The 18,417-nt window shown below is 37.3% G+C and overlaps 1 protein-coding gene across 1 annotated transcript in view; it reads right to left on the bottom strand.

Moving 5' to 3' along the window:
- The window catches only part of LOC126278700 (uncharacterized), a 128,627-nt gene extending 125,604 nt beyond the window's left edge, over nt 1–3,023 (bottom strand). The window contains exon 1 of the mRNA XM_049979003.1: nt 2,985–3,023. Coding sequence (XP_049834960.1) covers nt 2,985–3,023 — 39 coding nt within the window. The remainder of the gene's footprint in view (nt 1–2,984) is intronic.
- Between the last annotated feature and the right edge of the window lie 15,394 nt (nt 3,024–18,417).

The following is an 18,417-nucleotide window of genomic DNA, read 5'->3' as shown; positions in this document are numbered from 1 at the left end:
ATTTTTGAAAAAAAAAGAGTCCTTTCCATCAGCAATAGTAGTGACAACAACAAAATATGGAAGGGGACAATTACAATCTGCATACATACTTTGCAGATGACTGACAAAGCATACTTACCATTGCACCGGATGTTAGGGTTTCTTTGCATTGGAACTGGAAAAGAGTAACTGCTTAAATGCCTTTGTATGTGCTTTGTTAGTGTGCTCTTATTTTTATGAACCCTACAGGAGCACCATGAAGCACACTGAAGAATTTGTCTATATTCCTTAACTGATACTGGTTCTTGTAACACTGTAAGTAAGCATCTGCAGGATAACTGCAGCTTTCTGCAAGAATATATCAATTTAGGTCTGCCATGTCCTCCCACCAGTCCTACAAAACTTTGACCCTTTGTGTAGTACTTCTTCCTATATCTTGTAATGTGAGACCTGACACTGAAATTACCTATCTTTATAGAAATAGTTGATACCAAGGATATTTTTGAATCTTGTGTAGGTGAACATTATCTCGGCTGCTTCACTGAAAGCATTTCATATGATTTTGTGCATGATGTCTTGTATTTCAGGCTAAAATGTATAAATAAATTAATTTATTACAATTGATATGTACTTACTGTACGTAAAGTTAAAATCAACGTTCTTTTAGAAATATTTGAAATTACAAAATATCTGGCATACTTCAAATTCATATTATTAATTGCACAATATAATTCTAATTATTAAATTTATTTATGGATTCATTTAAAAAATAATGAAATAACTTGGTGATGATTCTTCTTTTATCAAGTAAGTTTGTAAACTCTTTTGTTTTGTAAACCCTTTGGATTGCGTTAGTATCACAGAATGTTGGGAGTAGTGGGCATACCTCTAATGGAAATGGATGTGCTTTGAATTTTGGTAATAATGTTGTAATTTTTGGTTTTATGTAAATGGAGAATGTGAAGTCGGTGTGATATAGAAGAATGGAATACAATTTTAAAAAATTCATAGAAACAGATAGAACTTAATCAATTATTATGTCAAATAGAACTGCCAAAGTCAAAATTGTAGCCACCAATTAGAAAATGAAGATATGTAGGAAATTTTTTTGTATATCTTATGCCTCTAGAAGTTTTTGAAACTAATGAAGGGACTAAAAATATACTGGTGATTTCTAGGAAAATGAATCGAGATGAGGATAGCAACATAGAAGTGAAAAATGGAAAGCTGTAGGAGCCAGCCAGAACATGTTTGAACCAAGAGAAAGTGTAGTCAGGGTTCGGTCTTAGGTCCTTTACTGTTCTTGATATACATTAATGACTTACCATTCCACATTGATGAAGATGCAAAGTTAGTTCTTTTTGCTGATGATACAAGTATAGTAATAACATCCAAAAACCAAGAACTAAGTGATGTAATTGTAAATGATGTTTTTCACAAAATTATTAAGTGGTTCTCAGCAAACGGACTCTCTTTAAATTTTGATAAAACACAGTATATACAGTTCCGTACAGTAAATGGCACAACTCCAGTAATAAATATAGAATTTGAACAGAAGTCTGTAGCTAAGGTAGAATTTTCAAAATTTTTAGGTGTGTCCATTGATGAGAGGTTAAACTGGAAGCAACACATTGATGGTCTGCTGAAACGTCTGAGTTCAGCTACGTATGCTATTAGGGTTATTGCAAATTTTGGTGATAAGAATCTCAGTAAATTAGCTTACTATGCCTACTTTCATTCACTGCTTTCGTATGGCATCATATTCTGGGGTAATTCATCGTTGAGTAGAAAAGTATTCATTGCACAAAAACGTGTAATCAGAATAATTGCTGGAGCCCACCCACGGTCATCCTGCAGACATCTATTTAAGGATCTAGGGATCCTCACAGTAACCTCACAGTATATATATTCCCTTATGAAATTTGTTGATAATAATCCAACCCAATTCAAAAGTAATAGCAGTGTGCATACCTATAACACCAGGAGAAAGGATGATCTTCACTATGCAGGGTTAAATCTGACTTTGGCACAGAAAGGGGTAAATTATGCTGCCACAAAAGTCTTTGGGCACCTACCAAACAGCATCAAAAGCCTGACAGATAGCCAACTAACATTTAAAAATAAATTAAAAGAATTTCTAGATGACAACGCCTTCTACTCATTGGCTGAATTTTTAGATATAAAGTAAGTAAAAAAAAAAAAAAAAAAACTTAATCATTAGTGTCATGCAATATTTTGTGTAATGTAATTTCTTGTACAGACATCTTTTATTAACCTGACACGTTCCACATCATTACGAAGTGTCGTATTCATGATCTATGGAACAAGTATTAATCTAATCTAATCTAATCTAATCAAATAAACAGTGAAAACCGATATTTTGCAGTTGATTTTGGCAAAATTAGAGGAAATGAAGACACACAAGAATAACAAATTTAGTGCAGTTAATGATCATTTAAGTCAAATAAAAGCAAATAACAATAGCAAATTTAGTGTACTTAATGAGCAGGATGGACACTGATAGCAAATTTAATTCATTACATGCACAATTAAATGATGCAAAAACTAAAAAATTTAGTAAAATGGATAGGGTAAAATACCAAATAGAGAAACTTAGGAATCAGATTTAGGAGCTAAAAATGGGTTTTCAGATGGATTAAAAAGGGTGAATGTAGAAGTTGATGTTTTAAAAATAAATTTATTGTTTTTTAAAATGAGATAGTTGCCCAATCTGCACAACAGACAAAGAATGTTAATGATATCAGAGTTGAACAGAAGGCCATTGTGGAAAAAATGGAACAGACTTGAGTAGTTTAATTCAAAAAATTTTAAATGTGGAAAACAGTATGCTAATTAATATAAATGTATTAGATCAAAAAACTTCAGTAAATCAGGAAAATTGTATTCACAAAAATCTTTATTTCAACAGTGGTACTGCATGGTCCCACATTCCAATCAAAGGTTTCCCATTAGACAATTTACATCCAGTGGATTTTCTGAACTACTGAAGCAATAGTTTTGTGTCCAGAATGAGTGATGATCATTGATGATAAACAGACATCATTGATGATAAGCAGATTGATGATAACATAGATAAATGTGCATTCTGGAACAAGTAAGATGTTGGTAGTCAAAATTGGTATCCAAATTGGTGGAAGGAAGTGAAAGAAGATCTAAGCAGGAAGAAATATATTTTGTTCCTTGTATAATAAGTGAACATACGGGATATCAGAGTTCTCATTTATGTTTTGATCAAAACTTTTAGGATAATATGTTTAATTATAGTGACTTAGGCGCTAATCACAAATCAGAATGTGAGAGTAAAGAGAATTTTAATGTAGTGTGTATTAATTATTTCTTCCGTTGGTCAGAAAACAGTGTTATTGATGTCTTTAAAACAGGTGCTGACTGCACTGGATCTGAATTAGGTGGTATTTTCGATGTACGTGAATGAGAGCCATGAAATGACTGATGTTGGTAAGTCTTAGACTGGTAGCTTATATTGCAAATGAATGTAAGTGAGCTGTATGACTTTTATGGTGATGAGACTTGTGTTGCTAATGATGTTATTAATGAAGTAATTTTGGAAGAATATTATTATGATGATAATGGTGATGATGATAATGCTGCTGCTCATGATGATGATAATGACGAGTATCAGATATATGTGGAGCTTAAGAGTAATGAAGTTCCAGAGTTGTTTGTGAATGATGTTGACAATACAGGTAATGTGGGTGATGTATGTGGTGTAGCAAGTGAGAGTCATGGAGTACCAGTCCAGTCAAAACTGCTTTTCATTAATATCGTGCGGAAAAAAAACTTTTTGAAGTTTGTTTGGGACCAGATTGATGATATAGATAAATGTACATCTGGAAGAAGTAATCCATGGTTAGTCAAAATTTGTATCCAAATTGGTGGAAGGTATCCAAATTGCTGGAAGGAAGCGAAAGAAGACCTAAGCAGGAATTGTAATTTTGACAGAAATATATTTTGTGCTCCTTCTATAATAAGTGATGATAGTTGTGTTAAGGAACCCATTCAGTGTGTTCAATCTTTACCTGACAAAATGAGTGACCAAAGTAATGCTATGATACCAGTAAATTTGATAAAACCTTGCAGGGGCAGTATGGATGTAGCATTTGATGAAAGTGATCTTTTTACATGAAGTGTCTAATAATGATGATGAGTCAGATATTAGATGTCTGTACATTAAGATTGTGGTGGATCAGTGGGAAGGAAACTGTTTAATTGATACAGGTAGTGTGATTTGTGATATTTCTGAACAATTTAGAGACAAGATCAAATATAGTAAGAATTTTGTGGAAATGCCCATTATAGGTGTAAGGATAAGAGGAGCTACAGGTAAGCAGAGCAAATTGGTAAAGTCTCAGGTACTTTTAATGTCTAGTATAGAAACAAAACCTTTGAAAATGGGTACTCAGTGATCACTATCCTGGAACAAAATATATTTCTTGGTATGGATTGGGTGGTGAAAATTGAGGTTTGTTTTGGATGGACTGCTTAAGGATTGTTTATTTTGATACCTAAAGGGAATAATTTTGTGAAAACTAACTTATGTACTTTATGTGTGGGAAAAGTTGTAACTATTTGCAAAACATTATGTACCATGATGTTTAATGATGAGAAGAAAATATAATTCTCTATATTGATTGGATAGTGAAAGTTGGGGCTTGCTTTGGATTAGTTATTGGAGTTTAGAAATGTGTTTAGTGAAAAACCAGGGAAAGTGAAAGACTATCATTGCATGGTTTACATTAGAGATCATCAACCTTTCTTCTCAAGGCATATAATATCCCATTTTCAAAAAGGAAAGATGGTGAAAAAGAAATTCAGGAAATGGAAACATGGTGTGTAATTGAGAGGAGTAGGAGTGCTTACAATAATGCTTTAGTGGTGATAAGTAAGAGACATAGTGGAGGAGAACATGGACAAGTTGTTACAGAAATATGATTACGTAAAATACATGAGTAGTTTGGACTTGACCACTGGATTTCACTGTATCCCATTTGAAATTAATTCTAAAAAGTATACAGCATTTTTGTATGTAGGTAAGTGTTTTTCAGTAGTGCATGCTGCCATTTGGGCTAAATGTATCTGCAACTGAATTCACAAGAGCTCTGGATTCTATCTTGGGAAGTGAAGTGAGTTCAAAATTAAATGTGGATGTTGATGCCATTCTGGTCGCTGGGAGGACTTGGGAACAACATTTGAATCTGTTAAGAGATGTGTTTTCAAAATGAGAATTAAGAGGAATGCCTTTGAAAATAGGTAAGTGTAAATTTCGTGTGGAAGAAGTTAAATTTTAGGACACGTTATATCTGAAAAAGGAATTGCACCTGATAAAGAGAAACTTGATGCTATTCTTAATTTTCGTACTCCCCACAACAAAAAACAGCTAAAGTCAGTTTGTGGGTGAACTGGATATTATAGAAAATTTTGTAGCAGTCAAGCTTTGAATGCTCCATGCTTGTGTGAACTTTTGAAGAAGAATACCATTTGGAATTGGAATCAGGAGTGTCAGGATGCTTCCGATGAGATAAAATGACAGTTGTGTTGAAGACAGATACTGTTCTGACCAGATTTGTCTCTTCGTTTTTGCATACGACAGGCAGTAGTGATGTTGAATTGGGTGCTCATTTATTTCAGGAGGTTGAAGTTGATGGTGTTATTAAAATCAGATCTCTTGCATTTGCTGGTAGAGTATTGCAGAAACATGAAAAGACATACACTGTAACTGAGAAAGAACTTCTGGCTGTACATTGGGTGTTCAACAAATTTAAAAATTATTTACTATGTCACAGAGTCATCATGCATACTATTCACAAAGCTTTATGTTATCTTCAGGTATATAAGATTTACCATAACAGAATTACTCGTTGGGTCTTGTTTTTACAGCAGTTCAATTATGAAATCAGATACGTTAACGGCACAGACAATGTAGATGGTGATGCTTTGTCTTAGCTATATTTAGGGTGTGAATCATCTAACAGCTCTGGAGAAGGAGAGAAAGAGTTTAAAATTATGTACTTGATAGGTGTAGAAAAGGAAAAAGAGATCTTGAAAATTTTCAGAGTCATCCACATGTATCAGAATCATGATTACAATTGGAAATTGGTTAAGAGAAGAAAAGACAGAACTGTATTATAAGGCACACAAGGGTATTTTATTCAGGAGACACAAGACTGACTCTGAGGATTGGAAACTACGTTTGCTGGAACAAAGTGTTGATACTTTAATTCCTTATACACATGAGAGTTTTGGTCATTTTGGATCAACCAACTGCACACAAAAAATTCAGGAAAACATCCATTTCTTTATAATATAGGAAGGAGAGTCGAGAAGAATAATGCAGCTATTACAGATGTGAAAGAGTGAAGGTAAGTAGCCAAACAAGTAGAGGCCAAATGCAGAACATACTGTATATAGTTAATAGATCTTGCGTCTGTGGGTGTTTATGGACCTTTACCTACATCTAAGAATGGATTTTGTTATGTTTTTGTGGAGGTTGATGTATATTCTAAGTTTGTAAAGCTGTTTCCTCTTAAGAAAGCTACCAGTAAGCAAATCATATCTATCAAAGTTTTAAAACATAATAGAGGGAAACATTCCACGTGGGAGAAATATATCTAAAAACAAAGTTGATGTGACTAACCAAACAAAAGTGCTGGCAAGTTGCAAGATACAGAAAAAAACACAAACATACACACTCAATTCAAACTTTCGCAACCAACGGTTGCTTATTCAGGAAAGAGGGAAGGAGAGGGAAAGATGAAAGGATGTGGGTTTTAAGGGATAGGGTAAGGAGTCATTCCAATCCTGGGAGTGGAAAGACTTACCTTAAGGGGAAAAAAAGACTGGTATAGACTAGCATACACACACATATCAATCCGCACATACACAGACACAAGCAGACATTTGTAAAGTCAAAGAGTCCGGACAGAGGTATCAGTCGAGGCGGAAGTACACAGGCGAATATGTTGTTGAAAGACAGGTGAGGTATGAGCAGCGGCAACTTGACATTAGCGGAGGTTGAGGCCTGGCGGATAACGAGAAGAGAGGATATACTGAAGGGCAAGTTCCCATCTCCAAGTTCTGACAGGTTGGTGTTAGTGGGATGAATCCAGATAACCCGGACGGTGTAACACTGTGCCAAGATATGCTGGCCGTGCACCAAGGCATGTTTAGCCACAGGGTGATCCTCATTACCAACAAACACTGTCTGCCTGTGTCCATTCATGCGAATGGACAGTTTGTTGCTGGTCATTCCCACATAGAAAGCTTCACAGTGTAGGCAGGTCAGTTGGTAAATCACGTGGGTGCTTTCACACATGGCTCTGCCTTTGATCGTGTACACCTTCCAGGTTACAGGACTGGAGTAGGTGGTGGTGGGAGGGTGCATGGGACAGGTTTTACACTGGGGGTGGTTACAAGGGTAGGAGCCAGAGGGTAGGGAAGGTGGTTTGGGGATTTCATAGGGATGAACTAAGAGGTTACGAAGGTTAGGTGGACAGCGGAAAGACACTCTTGGTGGAGTGGGGAGGATTTCATGAAGGATGGATCTCATTTCAGGGCAAGATTTGATGAAGTCGTATCCCTGCTGGAGAGCCACATTCAGAGTCTCCCACACTGCTGTATGGCTATACCTCTGAGTACACTTGACTTCCAAGAGATCATAGGTGCTAGGTAATGCAATTGAGCATCTGTCAGCTACATCAGTGTTAAGATAGATATTTGTGAATTGTTAGCCAAGACTGCTAAATACAGTGTTATCCTGCAAAAATGCAGGTTTTTTCATGTAGGAGGATTGACTTCCTAATACACTGTTAACTTTAAATCAGCATGTACTTTTTTATATCAGTTGTGAATGAATCTTTTAGCCATTTATGTATGTAGGTTAGTTAGTATGGACAATTAACAAATAGTGTGGAAGATCTTCACTAGTATGGACAATGTAACAAGATGTATACATGTAAGCTTTCATACACTGATTTTGGTCCTCAAGCTACTCGATTATGTCATCATTCAAAGCTAACTATGACTCTGTTTACCTGTATTTATCCTGAGTTCTGCAATATTGTATTTGATTGGAACATGAGTTGTGGGCAGATTCATGTTTAACTCTGTTTTGGGTACCCCTGGTTATCAAAACATTGTGTGGGTGTACTCCAGGAGAGCGTACAACCATTGATTGAGACTGGATATTTATCACAATTACTCTCTACATATGACTGAACTTAATGATATGATTTTGAGCTTTATTTATTGTGTTGTGTCAAAACATTTTTTGCTGTTTTGAATCTGTTGTGGTCTGGATTCATGGGTTGGCTCCACATTGTAAACTTAGAACCTAATATTTTTACATTACTGTGTCCTTTAATTAATCAACATTTCCTTAAAAACTACAGTTTATGTGGCTGATTGATTCCTACTCATGACTAAGTATATTCTTGTGTTGTAAATTTTTCTTGTCGGCTCACTCATTTTACACTCAGGTTACAAAATTTTCTCTTCTCTTTTGAAGAGTTTGAAGTTTTGATTGTATAGATGTAAACTTATAATTTATAATTCTAGTAATGTGCCACAACTCTGTAATTACCTCTACAGTTTGGTGCTGCAATGTTGTAGTTTTGACCTTATACCAATTGTCTTGTGATAGAATGTTCCACAGATCTGAAAACCTGAATGCCATATCATGATATATGTATAAATTATGGCTTGTACAGTAGAAATTTACCTTATGCTTTCTGTAGTATGTCATGTATCAGATACTTCTATACCTCTGTAATCTTTCCTTTAGAATCATTTTGTATATAGCGTTTGGCAAATCTTGTAGTCTGTCACAAAATACTGTAAACAAACTTTTTCCTAATTTTGTGAGGGGGATACTGTGATGGGACACCCGCCTCTGACATTGCCTTTCTTCATAGGTGTCGCTGATAGCAGGGATGTGACAGTCCCTGGCTTGCATATTTATAGTTGCCTGATATATGCCAAAGAAAATTTAAATAATGACCTTAGGATGGCAATGCATTCACATAATACCTTAAATGGACATACAATTGACATCCCTTTAGCAGACGATCAAAGATTTACTGCAGTTATAAGTATATACCACCCACATTTTTTTAACAAATTACCCAAAAGTGCACATCTTATGCCCATGTCTAAATTTAAAGTAAAAGTAGCAAAATGGATAAAAAGTAAGTATTTTATACATGTCAAGAATTTCAAGAGAGTGCAATAAATGATAATGAATTTCGATGGTATGTTTTGTTAAAGGAGTATACATTACAAAATTAGAAATATAATATTATTCAGGCAATTTGTCTTGTCAAATATTTGTGTATATAGATGTATACAATGCATGTGTAACCTTTATTTTATGACACTGATTATATGTGAAATGTTTAAAAGTGAATAAATATGAATATTTTCAAATATTGTATAGTTGAACATTATCTTGGCTGTTTCACTGAAAGAATTTCATATGATTTTATATAAGACGTGTTGTATTTCAGGCTAAAATGTATAAAAAGCAATTAATTTGCTACAATTGATATTTACTAGTTCTGTTTGTATAGCTAAAATACTTCTTCTTTTAGAAATATTTGAAATTATGAAATATCTGGCATACTTAATATTCATATTATTAATTGCACAATCTAATGCTAATTATTAAATTTATTTCTGGATTCATTTACAAAATAATGATGTAACTTGTTGATGATTCTTCTCCAAGAAAGTTTGTAAACTCTTTTGTTTTGTAAACACATTGGAATGTGTAAGTACCGCAGAATATTGAGAGTGGTGGGCATAACTCTGAAGGAAATGGAAGTGTTTTTAATTTTGGCTACAATAATTGAAATTTTTGGTTTTATAGAAATGCAGATTGTGAAGTCAGTGTCATATAGAAGAATGGGATAGAATTTAAAAAAGTCAGAGAAACAGAAAATACTTCATCAATTATAATGTCAGCTGGAACCCACAAAGTCAAAACTGCAGCCACAAGAATCTACCCCTTCATGTACTGCAGCCAACAATGAGAAAATGGAGATAAGTAAAAAAAGAAATTGTATATCTTATGCCTCTCCATGGTTTTGAAACTAATGAAGAGACAGAAACTTTACTGATGACGTGTGGGATGGTAAGATTACAACCTACATTATCCCCTGTCAGTCCTATTTGGAGTGAGTCCAGCACATTTGTGCTATATTCTAAAACAGACCACACAAGTAATTGGGAAGCAGTTTCCTTTGAAGACTGACTGCACTTTCTCAATATGCTTCCAATGAACCAGAGTATGACACTCACATTAACTATGACTGGGTTCATATGGTAATTCCATTTCATATCCATGCAAATTGTTACAACCAGATTTTTGTACAAGCTCATTGATTCTTGTTGTGACTCAATGCTGTAGTCATAAAATACTACTTTTCTGCATTTTGTGAAATGTACAGTTTCACATTTCTGTATGTTTAAAGCAAATTGACAGTCTTTACATCTTTTGGGAATCTTGTAAAGATCTGACTCTCAAATCAGTAATAAACTTCTGAACCATTGTTTGCATTGTCGCAAGTAGGCCTAATTTTTCGTACATGTAATTTCATTGTTTTCCGGTAACTTAATTGTCTTTTTGTCACTAAAATCGATTTGTACCACGAGTGTAAAGTGCCTGACGTGCCGTAGAATCGTTAGCTCCAGGGTCTGGTGTGATGGATGTAGTAACATTTTTTAAATGGGACGATTGTAGTGGCGTGGGAATTGGGAAAATGAGCGAGACTCATCAGTGGTTCTGTAGGCTATGCAGTAGAGATTGAAAGATTGTGGAACAGGAGGGGAAAATTTCTGCCCTTGAGGCTGAGTTAGATGAGGCTAGGCGAGAACTGGGCAGGTAAAGGGGGGAGATGGGTAAACAGGGGTGGGAAGTGGCAACATGCATAAGGAACAGGCCAAGAAATTCTTCTGACAGCTTTGTTATTAATGTACAAAATAGGTTTGACCTGTTGCCTCAGTCAGAAACAGATGAGCCTCTTACAGAAGTAGATGTAGACAGGGCGCAACAAGCTTTCAGCAGCAAATTGAATAAGAAGGTAGGGAAGTCTGCAAAGAGAAGAAAGTCTTATTGCTAGGTAGTTCGCATGCTAGGGGTGTGGGCCAACTTCTGCAGGATGAATTAGGGTCAGAACACCAGGTCACAAACTTTTTCAAACCTAGTGCTGGACTGGGGCAGATTACAGAGGTTTTAGGTTCACTATGTAGGGGCTTTACTAAGGAAGATACCATGGTTATTGTGGGTGGTCCGGGCAACAGTACTGACAGAGATCTGGGGTACAGCATAAAGTGTGACCTGGCAAATATTGCATCAGCATCAAGTCATACCAGTGTTGGGACTGTGTCGGTTCTGGAGTGCCACGACCGGCCTCATTTTGAGGAATATATATATATTCAGGAAGGAGAGGGAAAGACGAAAGGATGTTGGTTTTAAGGGAGAGGGTAAGGAGTCATTCCAATCCCGGGAGTGGAAAGACTTCCCTTAGGGGGAAAAAAAAGACAGGTGTACACTCGCACAACACACACACACATATCCATCCGCACATACACAGACACAAGCAGATAAATTTAAAGGCAAAGAGTAAGGGCAGAGATGTCAGTCGAGGCGGAAGTATAGAGGCAAAGAAGTTGTTGAAAGACAGGTGAGGTATGAGCGGCGGCAACCTGAAATTAGCGGAGGTTGAGGCCTGGCGGATATCGAGAAGAGAGGATATACTGAAGGGCGAGTTCCCATCTCCGGAGTTCGGATAGGTTGGTGTTGGTGGGAAGTATCCAGATAACTCGGACGGTGTAACACTGTGCCAAGATGTGCTGGCCTTGCACCAAGGCATGTTTAGCCACAGGATGATCCTCATTACCAACAAACACTGTCTGCCTGTGTCCATTCATGCGAATGGACAGTTTTTTTGCTGGTCATTCCCACATAGAAAGCGTCACAGTGCAGGCAGGTCAGTTGGTAAATAACATGGGTGCTTTCACACGTGGCTCTACCTTTGATCGTGTCCACCTTCTAGGTTACAGGACTGGAGTAGGTGGTGGTGGCAGGGTGCATAGGACAGGTTTTACACAGGGGGTTGTTACAAGGGTAGGAGCCAGAGGGTAGGGAAGGTGGTTTGGGGATTTCATAGGGATGAACCAAGAGGTTATGAAGGTTAAGTGGATGGCGGAAAGACACTCTTGGTGGAGTGGGGAGGATTTCATGAAGGATGGATCTCATTTCGGGGCAGGATTTTAGGAAGTCGTATCCCTGCTGGAGAGCCACATTCAAGGTCTGATCCAGTCCCGGGAAGTATTCTGTCACAAGTGGGGCACTTTTGGGGTTCTTCTGTGAGAGGTTCTGGGTTTGAGGGGATGAGGAAGTGGCTCTGGTTATCTGCTTCTGTACCAGGTCGGGAAGGTAGTTGTGGGATGCGAAAGCTGTTTTCAGGTTGTTGGTGTAATGATCGAGGGATTCAGGACTGGAGCAGATTCGTTTGCCACGAAGGCCTAGGCTGCAGGGAAGAGACCGTTTGATATGGAATGGGTGGCAGCTGTCATAATGGAGGTACTGTTGCTTGTTGGTGGGTTTGATGTGGACGGATGTGTGAAGCTGGCTATTGGACAGATGGAGGTCAACGTCTAGGAAAGTGGCATGGGATTTGGAGTAGGACCAGGTCATGAAGATGTCATCAATTAATCTGTACCAAACTTTGGGTTGGCTGGCTTGGGTAACCAAGAAGGCTTCCTCTAAGTGACCCATAAATAGGTTGGCATACGAGGGCCCATCCTGGTACCCATGGCTGTTCCCTTTAATTGTTGGTATGTCTGGCCTTCAAAAGTGAAGAAGCTATGGGTCAGGATGAAGCTGGCTAAGGTGACGAGGAAAGAGGTTTTAGATAGGGTGGCAGGTGATTGGCGTGAAAGGAAGTGCTCCATTGCAGCGAGGCCCTGGACGTGCGGGATATTCATGTATAGGGAAGTTGCATCAATGGTTACAAGGATGGTTTCCGGGGGTAACAGACTGGGTACAGATTCCAGGCATTTGAGAAAGTGGTTGGTGTCTTTGATGAAAGATGGGAGACTGCCTGTAATGGGTTGAAGGTTTTGATCTACGTAGGCAGAGATACGTTCTGTGGGGGCTTGGTAACCAGCTACAATGGGACGGCCAGGATGTTTGGGTTTGTGAATTTTGAGAAGTAGGTAGAAGGTAGGAGTGCGAGGTGTCGGTGGGGACAGGAGTTTGATGGAGTCAGGTGAAAGGTTTTGTAGGGGGCCTAAGGTTCTGAGGATTCCTTGAAGCTCCGCCTGGACATCAGGAATGGGATTACCTTGGCAAACTTTGAATGTAGAGTTGTCTGAAAGCTGACGCAGTCCCTCAGCCACATACTCCCGGCGATCAAGTACCACGGTCGTGGAATCCTTGTCAGCAGGAAGAATGATGATGGATCGGTCAGCTTTCAGATCACGGATAGCCTGGGCTTCGGCTGTGGTGATGTTGGGAGTAGGATTAAGGTTTTTCAAGAAAGATTGAGAGGCAAGGCTGGAAGTGAGAAATTCCTGGAAGGTTTGGAGAGGGTGATTTTGAGGAAGAGGAGGTGGGTCCCGCTGTGATGGAGGATGGAACTGTTGCAGGCAGGGTTCAATTTGGATAGTGTCTTGGGGAGTTGGATCATTAGGAGTGGGATCAGGATTATTTTTCTTCGTGGCAAAGTGATATTTCCAGCAGAGACTACGAGTGTAGGACAGTAAATCTTTGACAAGGGCAGTTTGGCCGACATGTCTGCTTGTGTCTGTATATGTATGGATGGATGTGTGTGTGTGTGTGTGTGTGTGTGTGTGTGTGTGTGTGTGTGTGTGTGTGTGTGCATGCGAGTATATGCCTATCCTTTTTTCCCCCTAAGGTAAGTCTTTCTGCTCCCGGGATTGGAATGGCTCCTTACCCTCTCCCTTAAAACCCACATCCTTTCATCTTTCCTTCTCCTTCCCTCTTTCCAGACGAAGCAACTGCCGGTTATGAAGGCTCGTAATTTTGTGTGTGTGTTTGTGTGTTATTTTATTGTGCCTGTCTACCGGCGCTTTCCCCCTTGGTAAGTCTTGAAACTTTGTTTTTAATATATATATAGCTACTTGCAATATAGTTAATATTACTTTTCAGTTCTTGAAACTTTGAACTGTTTGGAATTCTCAATTTCTTGCTTTGCACTCTAAATGATAGATAAGAAGACAAAGTCTACATGAAGATTGTTTTTGTTTTTTGTGTCATGATTGTGAGCATCATACTTCAGTTCAAACTGTAGACTATCATAACCAACAAAAGGCATTAAGGAGAGCTCAAGAGTGTAAGAATTCCAGTACCTTAAAGATCCCATGGCCATGTATTTTTCACATATATTTTGAGTAACTGTTGATTTGTTTATTTCTTTTTCCGCTTGGTTATGTACTTTATTTTACATTACAGTCATGATGACATAATTTTCATCATTAATTCACATTCCTGGTGGAAATATACTTTCCTTACAATATTCTAGAATGATTGTTTTATCATCAGTAGCCGGAATGATGTTTTACTATGCATCTACTTTAAAAAATCTCACATATAAGCGAAATTGGAGCAAGCTGACAAGCAGGTTAAGATGACCAATCAGTTTAATACTACCAATACTTCACAAGGCGAGACATCTGAAACTGACACAGCTGCCAGGTTAGTATGCATTATGTCATGAACTTTGCTTGACATGAAATTTACGACATTCAACATAAGCTCTTGCAAAATAACTGATGAGATGTGTAGTTATTCTTTGTTACAAATGACAGCCCTAGACAATAGGCATTCACTGTTCATTCATGTCTGATTCTTGTTAATCCTACTCCAAAAATCAAATGATTCTAATGTATCTGACCAGGGTAAGATGATAACCTGGTCATGTATTGAGCTTTGCTTACATCAAAGTAGATACAGTGAAATGGATCCAAAGAATGTGATATTAATGTTTTTTAATCTCTGGTGTTTAATTAGTGTGGTATTGACACAATGAAAACCACAGATTGTGTCCTTGTTATGTGTCATGCTAAAACAAGAAATGCTCCTGCTTGGGCTGCAGCAGGTAAAGGTTAATCCACAAAAATTGGTTATTGATCTGTTGATGAGTGTCATGTTAATCATAATTAAGAAACAACATCTTCAAAAACTGATGTTGATTAATAGGGTAGCACACAAGGTGGATCAGAAACATTAAAAAAGGAAAACCGCCAAAGAATCTAGTGCAGTGTCCTCCATATGATGAGATCTACATTGACTGTCCACCAGAAGATTGTTGTAAATGGATGCATGGTGGCTTCAGGACTGCTCGAACTTTGAAGAAAGAAAATATGTGTCTGTGTTCTGTTAATGGAAAACACTGACCAGGATTTACATTAATTTTTAACAAAATAATCTTTTTATTATGTAGACATTACATTTTAATGTTCGAGGAACCTAAGAAGCAGACTTTTAGTTGATAAATCTACAACAGCAGATGGGTGTGATTACAGCCTCACCGACTTAAAGGTAGAAGTCTTTCATCTTTTGATTTCATCAGTATGTAACAGACATGGATGTATATTTAACAAAATTTACCTTAAACACATGCTCATGTATAAAAATATCTTTAATGTGACAACTCATTTCAGTCTGTACTGATATGGGAAGAAAAGCAAGCAGAAGCTATATGAATAAAAGGAGTTAGTAATATGTATATACAAAAGAGTATGTACAAGAACATTACAACAGACATTGCTTATGAGTGTAACCCCATCACTTACAGGCTATAAAACCAAAAATAGTGTATCGGGACTTTGAATTTTGCCACGCTGCATCTTATCTACGCCATTTCCCCGTCAGTTACATTTTGTTATTCTCTGTTCTTTTTCAATAATTTTTGTAGTGGAAATTATTTTAACTTTTGCTCAAAATGCCACAAAGACCACGCCAACAGTAGCTTTTCCAAATCATGAAGTCTGATAACTTTTCTGTAATACGAAGTCCAATTTGCATTTCTTTCTTCCTTTCCCTTTTTTCATGGTCATTAACGATTTTTTTTAAAATCACGATTTCTTCCCACATTTTCAACCCTTTTCTTTTTCTTTTCTTCTCATTTTCTTATTTATTAACCACTACAAACTGAAAGAGGTATATCAAAATGTGTGTGAGAGCAAAGGGTAAAACTGAAATTCTACGAAAACTCACAGGATATAATCATCTTTTGTCACATGGTTGTGCAACATACAATAATACAACTCAATAATACAACTAGTACAAAACATGAATAGTCAAATATTGTGACCATTTGATACTGCAGAATTGTATGCCATCTAATTGCACTGCAGGTACACAGTGCAATGAGGAAAACCATGTAAATTGAGCAGAGATGAATGGGGAAACATGTTGGTGATGATGCAGGATCCAAATGGGAAAATCCACAGATGTAAGTGACTCTGAGAGAGGGCAGATTGTTATAACTCAGCATCTGGGAACAGCATCTAGCTGTTCATGTGTCACTGAAATGAGCATCTGTGGAGTGTGATTGAAGGACAGTGAAACTGCAGGACACTATGTGTTGGATGTCTATGCTCATCAGAGAATGTGAGCTTCATAAAGCAAGATAGGCACCAATCTTGCCAGAACTGGTGACAGAATGCAATGCTGGTCCAGATACAAGTGTTTTGAAGCAACCTGTTCAGTACATATTTTTGAATGCGTTGCTCTGCAGCAGCTGGTACCTATATGTTTCCCAGTTGACCCAATAACATCAACAATTGTGACTGAAGTGGGCATGGGATCATTCGGATTGGACCATGCATCAATGGAAATGTGTTTTGTTGTTGATTAAATCATGTATCTTCTTACAGCAGGTCAATAGTTGCTCCCAGAATGCTTGAAACATGTACTGCACCACAGATGTCAATGGAGGAAAAGATTTATGAATTAATCCCTACAAGAACTCTAGTAGAGGTACCAAGATATTCTAATACTATATCATGAGAGTAGCTCTACTACCTGCAAAGAATTTCAGCAGTTGACATAATGCCGTTCCTTGCTGTTAGAGGTAGCTACATAACTATGCAAGTTGCCACACCTCACAAGTAAGTCTCAGGTGTGCTAGTACTTTGTGTATGCATCTTCTAAACAACAGCACTAAAATCACTGATGGCTACTGAGTCCCAATATGTAACATTCTGCTGATAGTGCTCTGTTATTATAAAAGGTTTTGCCAGTCACAATTGATATTTATAATGCATGTGTTAACAGCAAGATCAAAAAGACCAGCACCTTAAGATGTCAGTGGATTCCAAGAGGTACAAAAATTTATCCCAGTTGGATAGTGTGAAGGCAATATCTGGAAAGTGATATGCTTCACAATATTCACATTGGTTTGGTTTCCTCTGTAAAAGTGTAACCGGGGAAGTAATTTATTCTTTGTGTATCACTATAGGAAGCAACTGACCTATGTGAATTTTGTTTCTTTTTGAATGACAATGGAAAATCCAGGATTGAACAACAACAATATTGTGAAAAGGATAGTTGCTACTCACCATACAGCAGGTATACCGATTCACAGAAAGGAACAATAAAAACACTGTCAAACAAGTAAGCTTTTGGACAATAAGGCCTTCATTGGAATTAGACATCATACAGTTTGTGAGTAGCAATTAACCCTTGAATGGTACATTTGTTCTGTTAGAGCCTCTGATAAAAATCACAAAACTAAAGCAGTCATTTTACGTTATCCAGCTGTGTAATAGAGAGAACACATCACATGTTCCTTTTTTTGGAAACTAAAACAAGCAGCCAGGAAGTTATCACAATAATATGCAATATCAAGGCAAGAGTGTTTAAGGTGGAGATTCATTTGCACCCTATCTGGGCACCAGGATAAGGGTGAAGATAAATGAATTACTCATTTGGCCTACCTCATGAGAAGAAGTGTGCTATGGCAAAATTTGATTTATGGAATGGAATGCATGTCATCAGAGATGATTTCATTACACCAATGATTTGTAACAAATTTCAAAATAACACAGCTTTATAACATTACCCACGTAAGTTTCAAAATATTCTACTTATTGTTATAATATTTGGGTCAGACGTATATAATCAGTTATCATCACTAACCTCACAATTTTCTGTAGAAAAATCTTCATGCATGGTCAGAATATGTAGTGGCATCTTTCCCCCACACTTAAGATCACTCTGCATGAAATCAGTGCTTTCCACCTGCAGAAAAACAAATGTCTCTTTAAAATAAACAAAACTGATGTAAAAAGAGGGATGTGAATATAGGGGATATTATGTAGAGAAATATTTCTTATATTTCAGTGTAATGTATATAATGCTTTTTAAAATAT

The sequence above is a fragment of the Schistocerca gregaria genome, chromosome 1 (genome assembly GCF_023897955.1).
Source record: "Schistocerca gregaria isolate iqSchGreg1 chromosome 1, iqSchGreg1.2, whole genome shotgun sequence".
Taxonomy (NCBI): domain Eukaryota; kingdom Metazoa; phylum Arthropoda; class Insecta; order Orthoptera; family Acrididae; genus Schistocerca; species Schistocerca gregaria.
The sequence above is the reverse complement of the archived record's forward strand: the minus strand, read 5'-3'. Positions and strand labels throughout refer to the sequence as shown.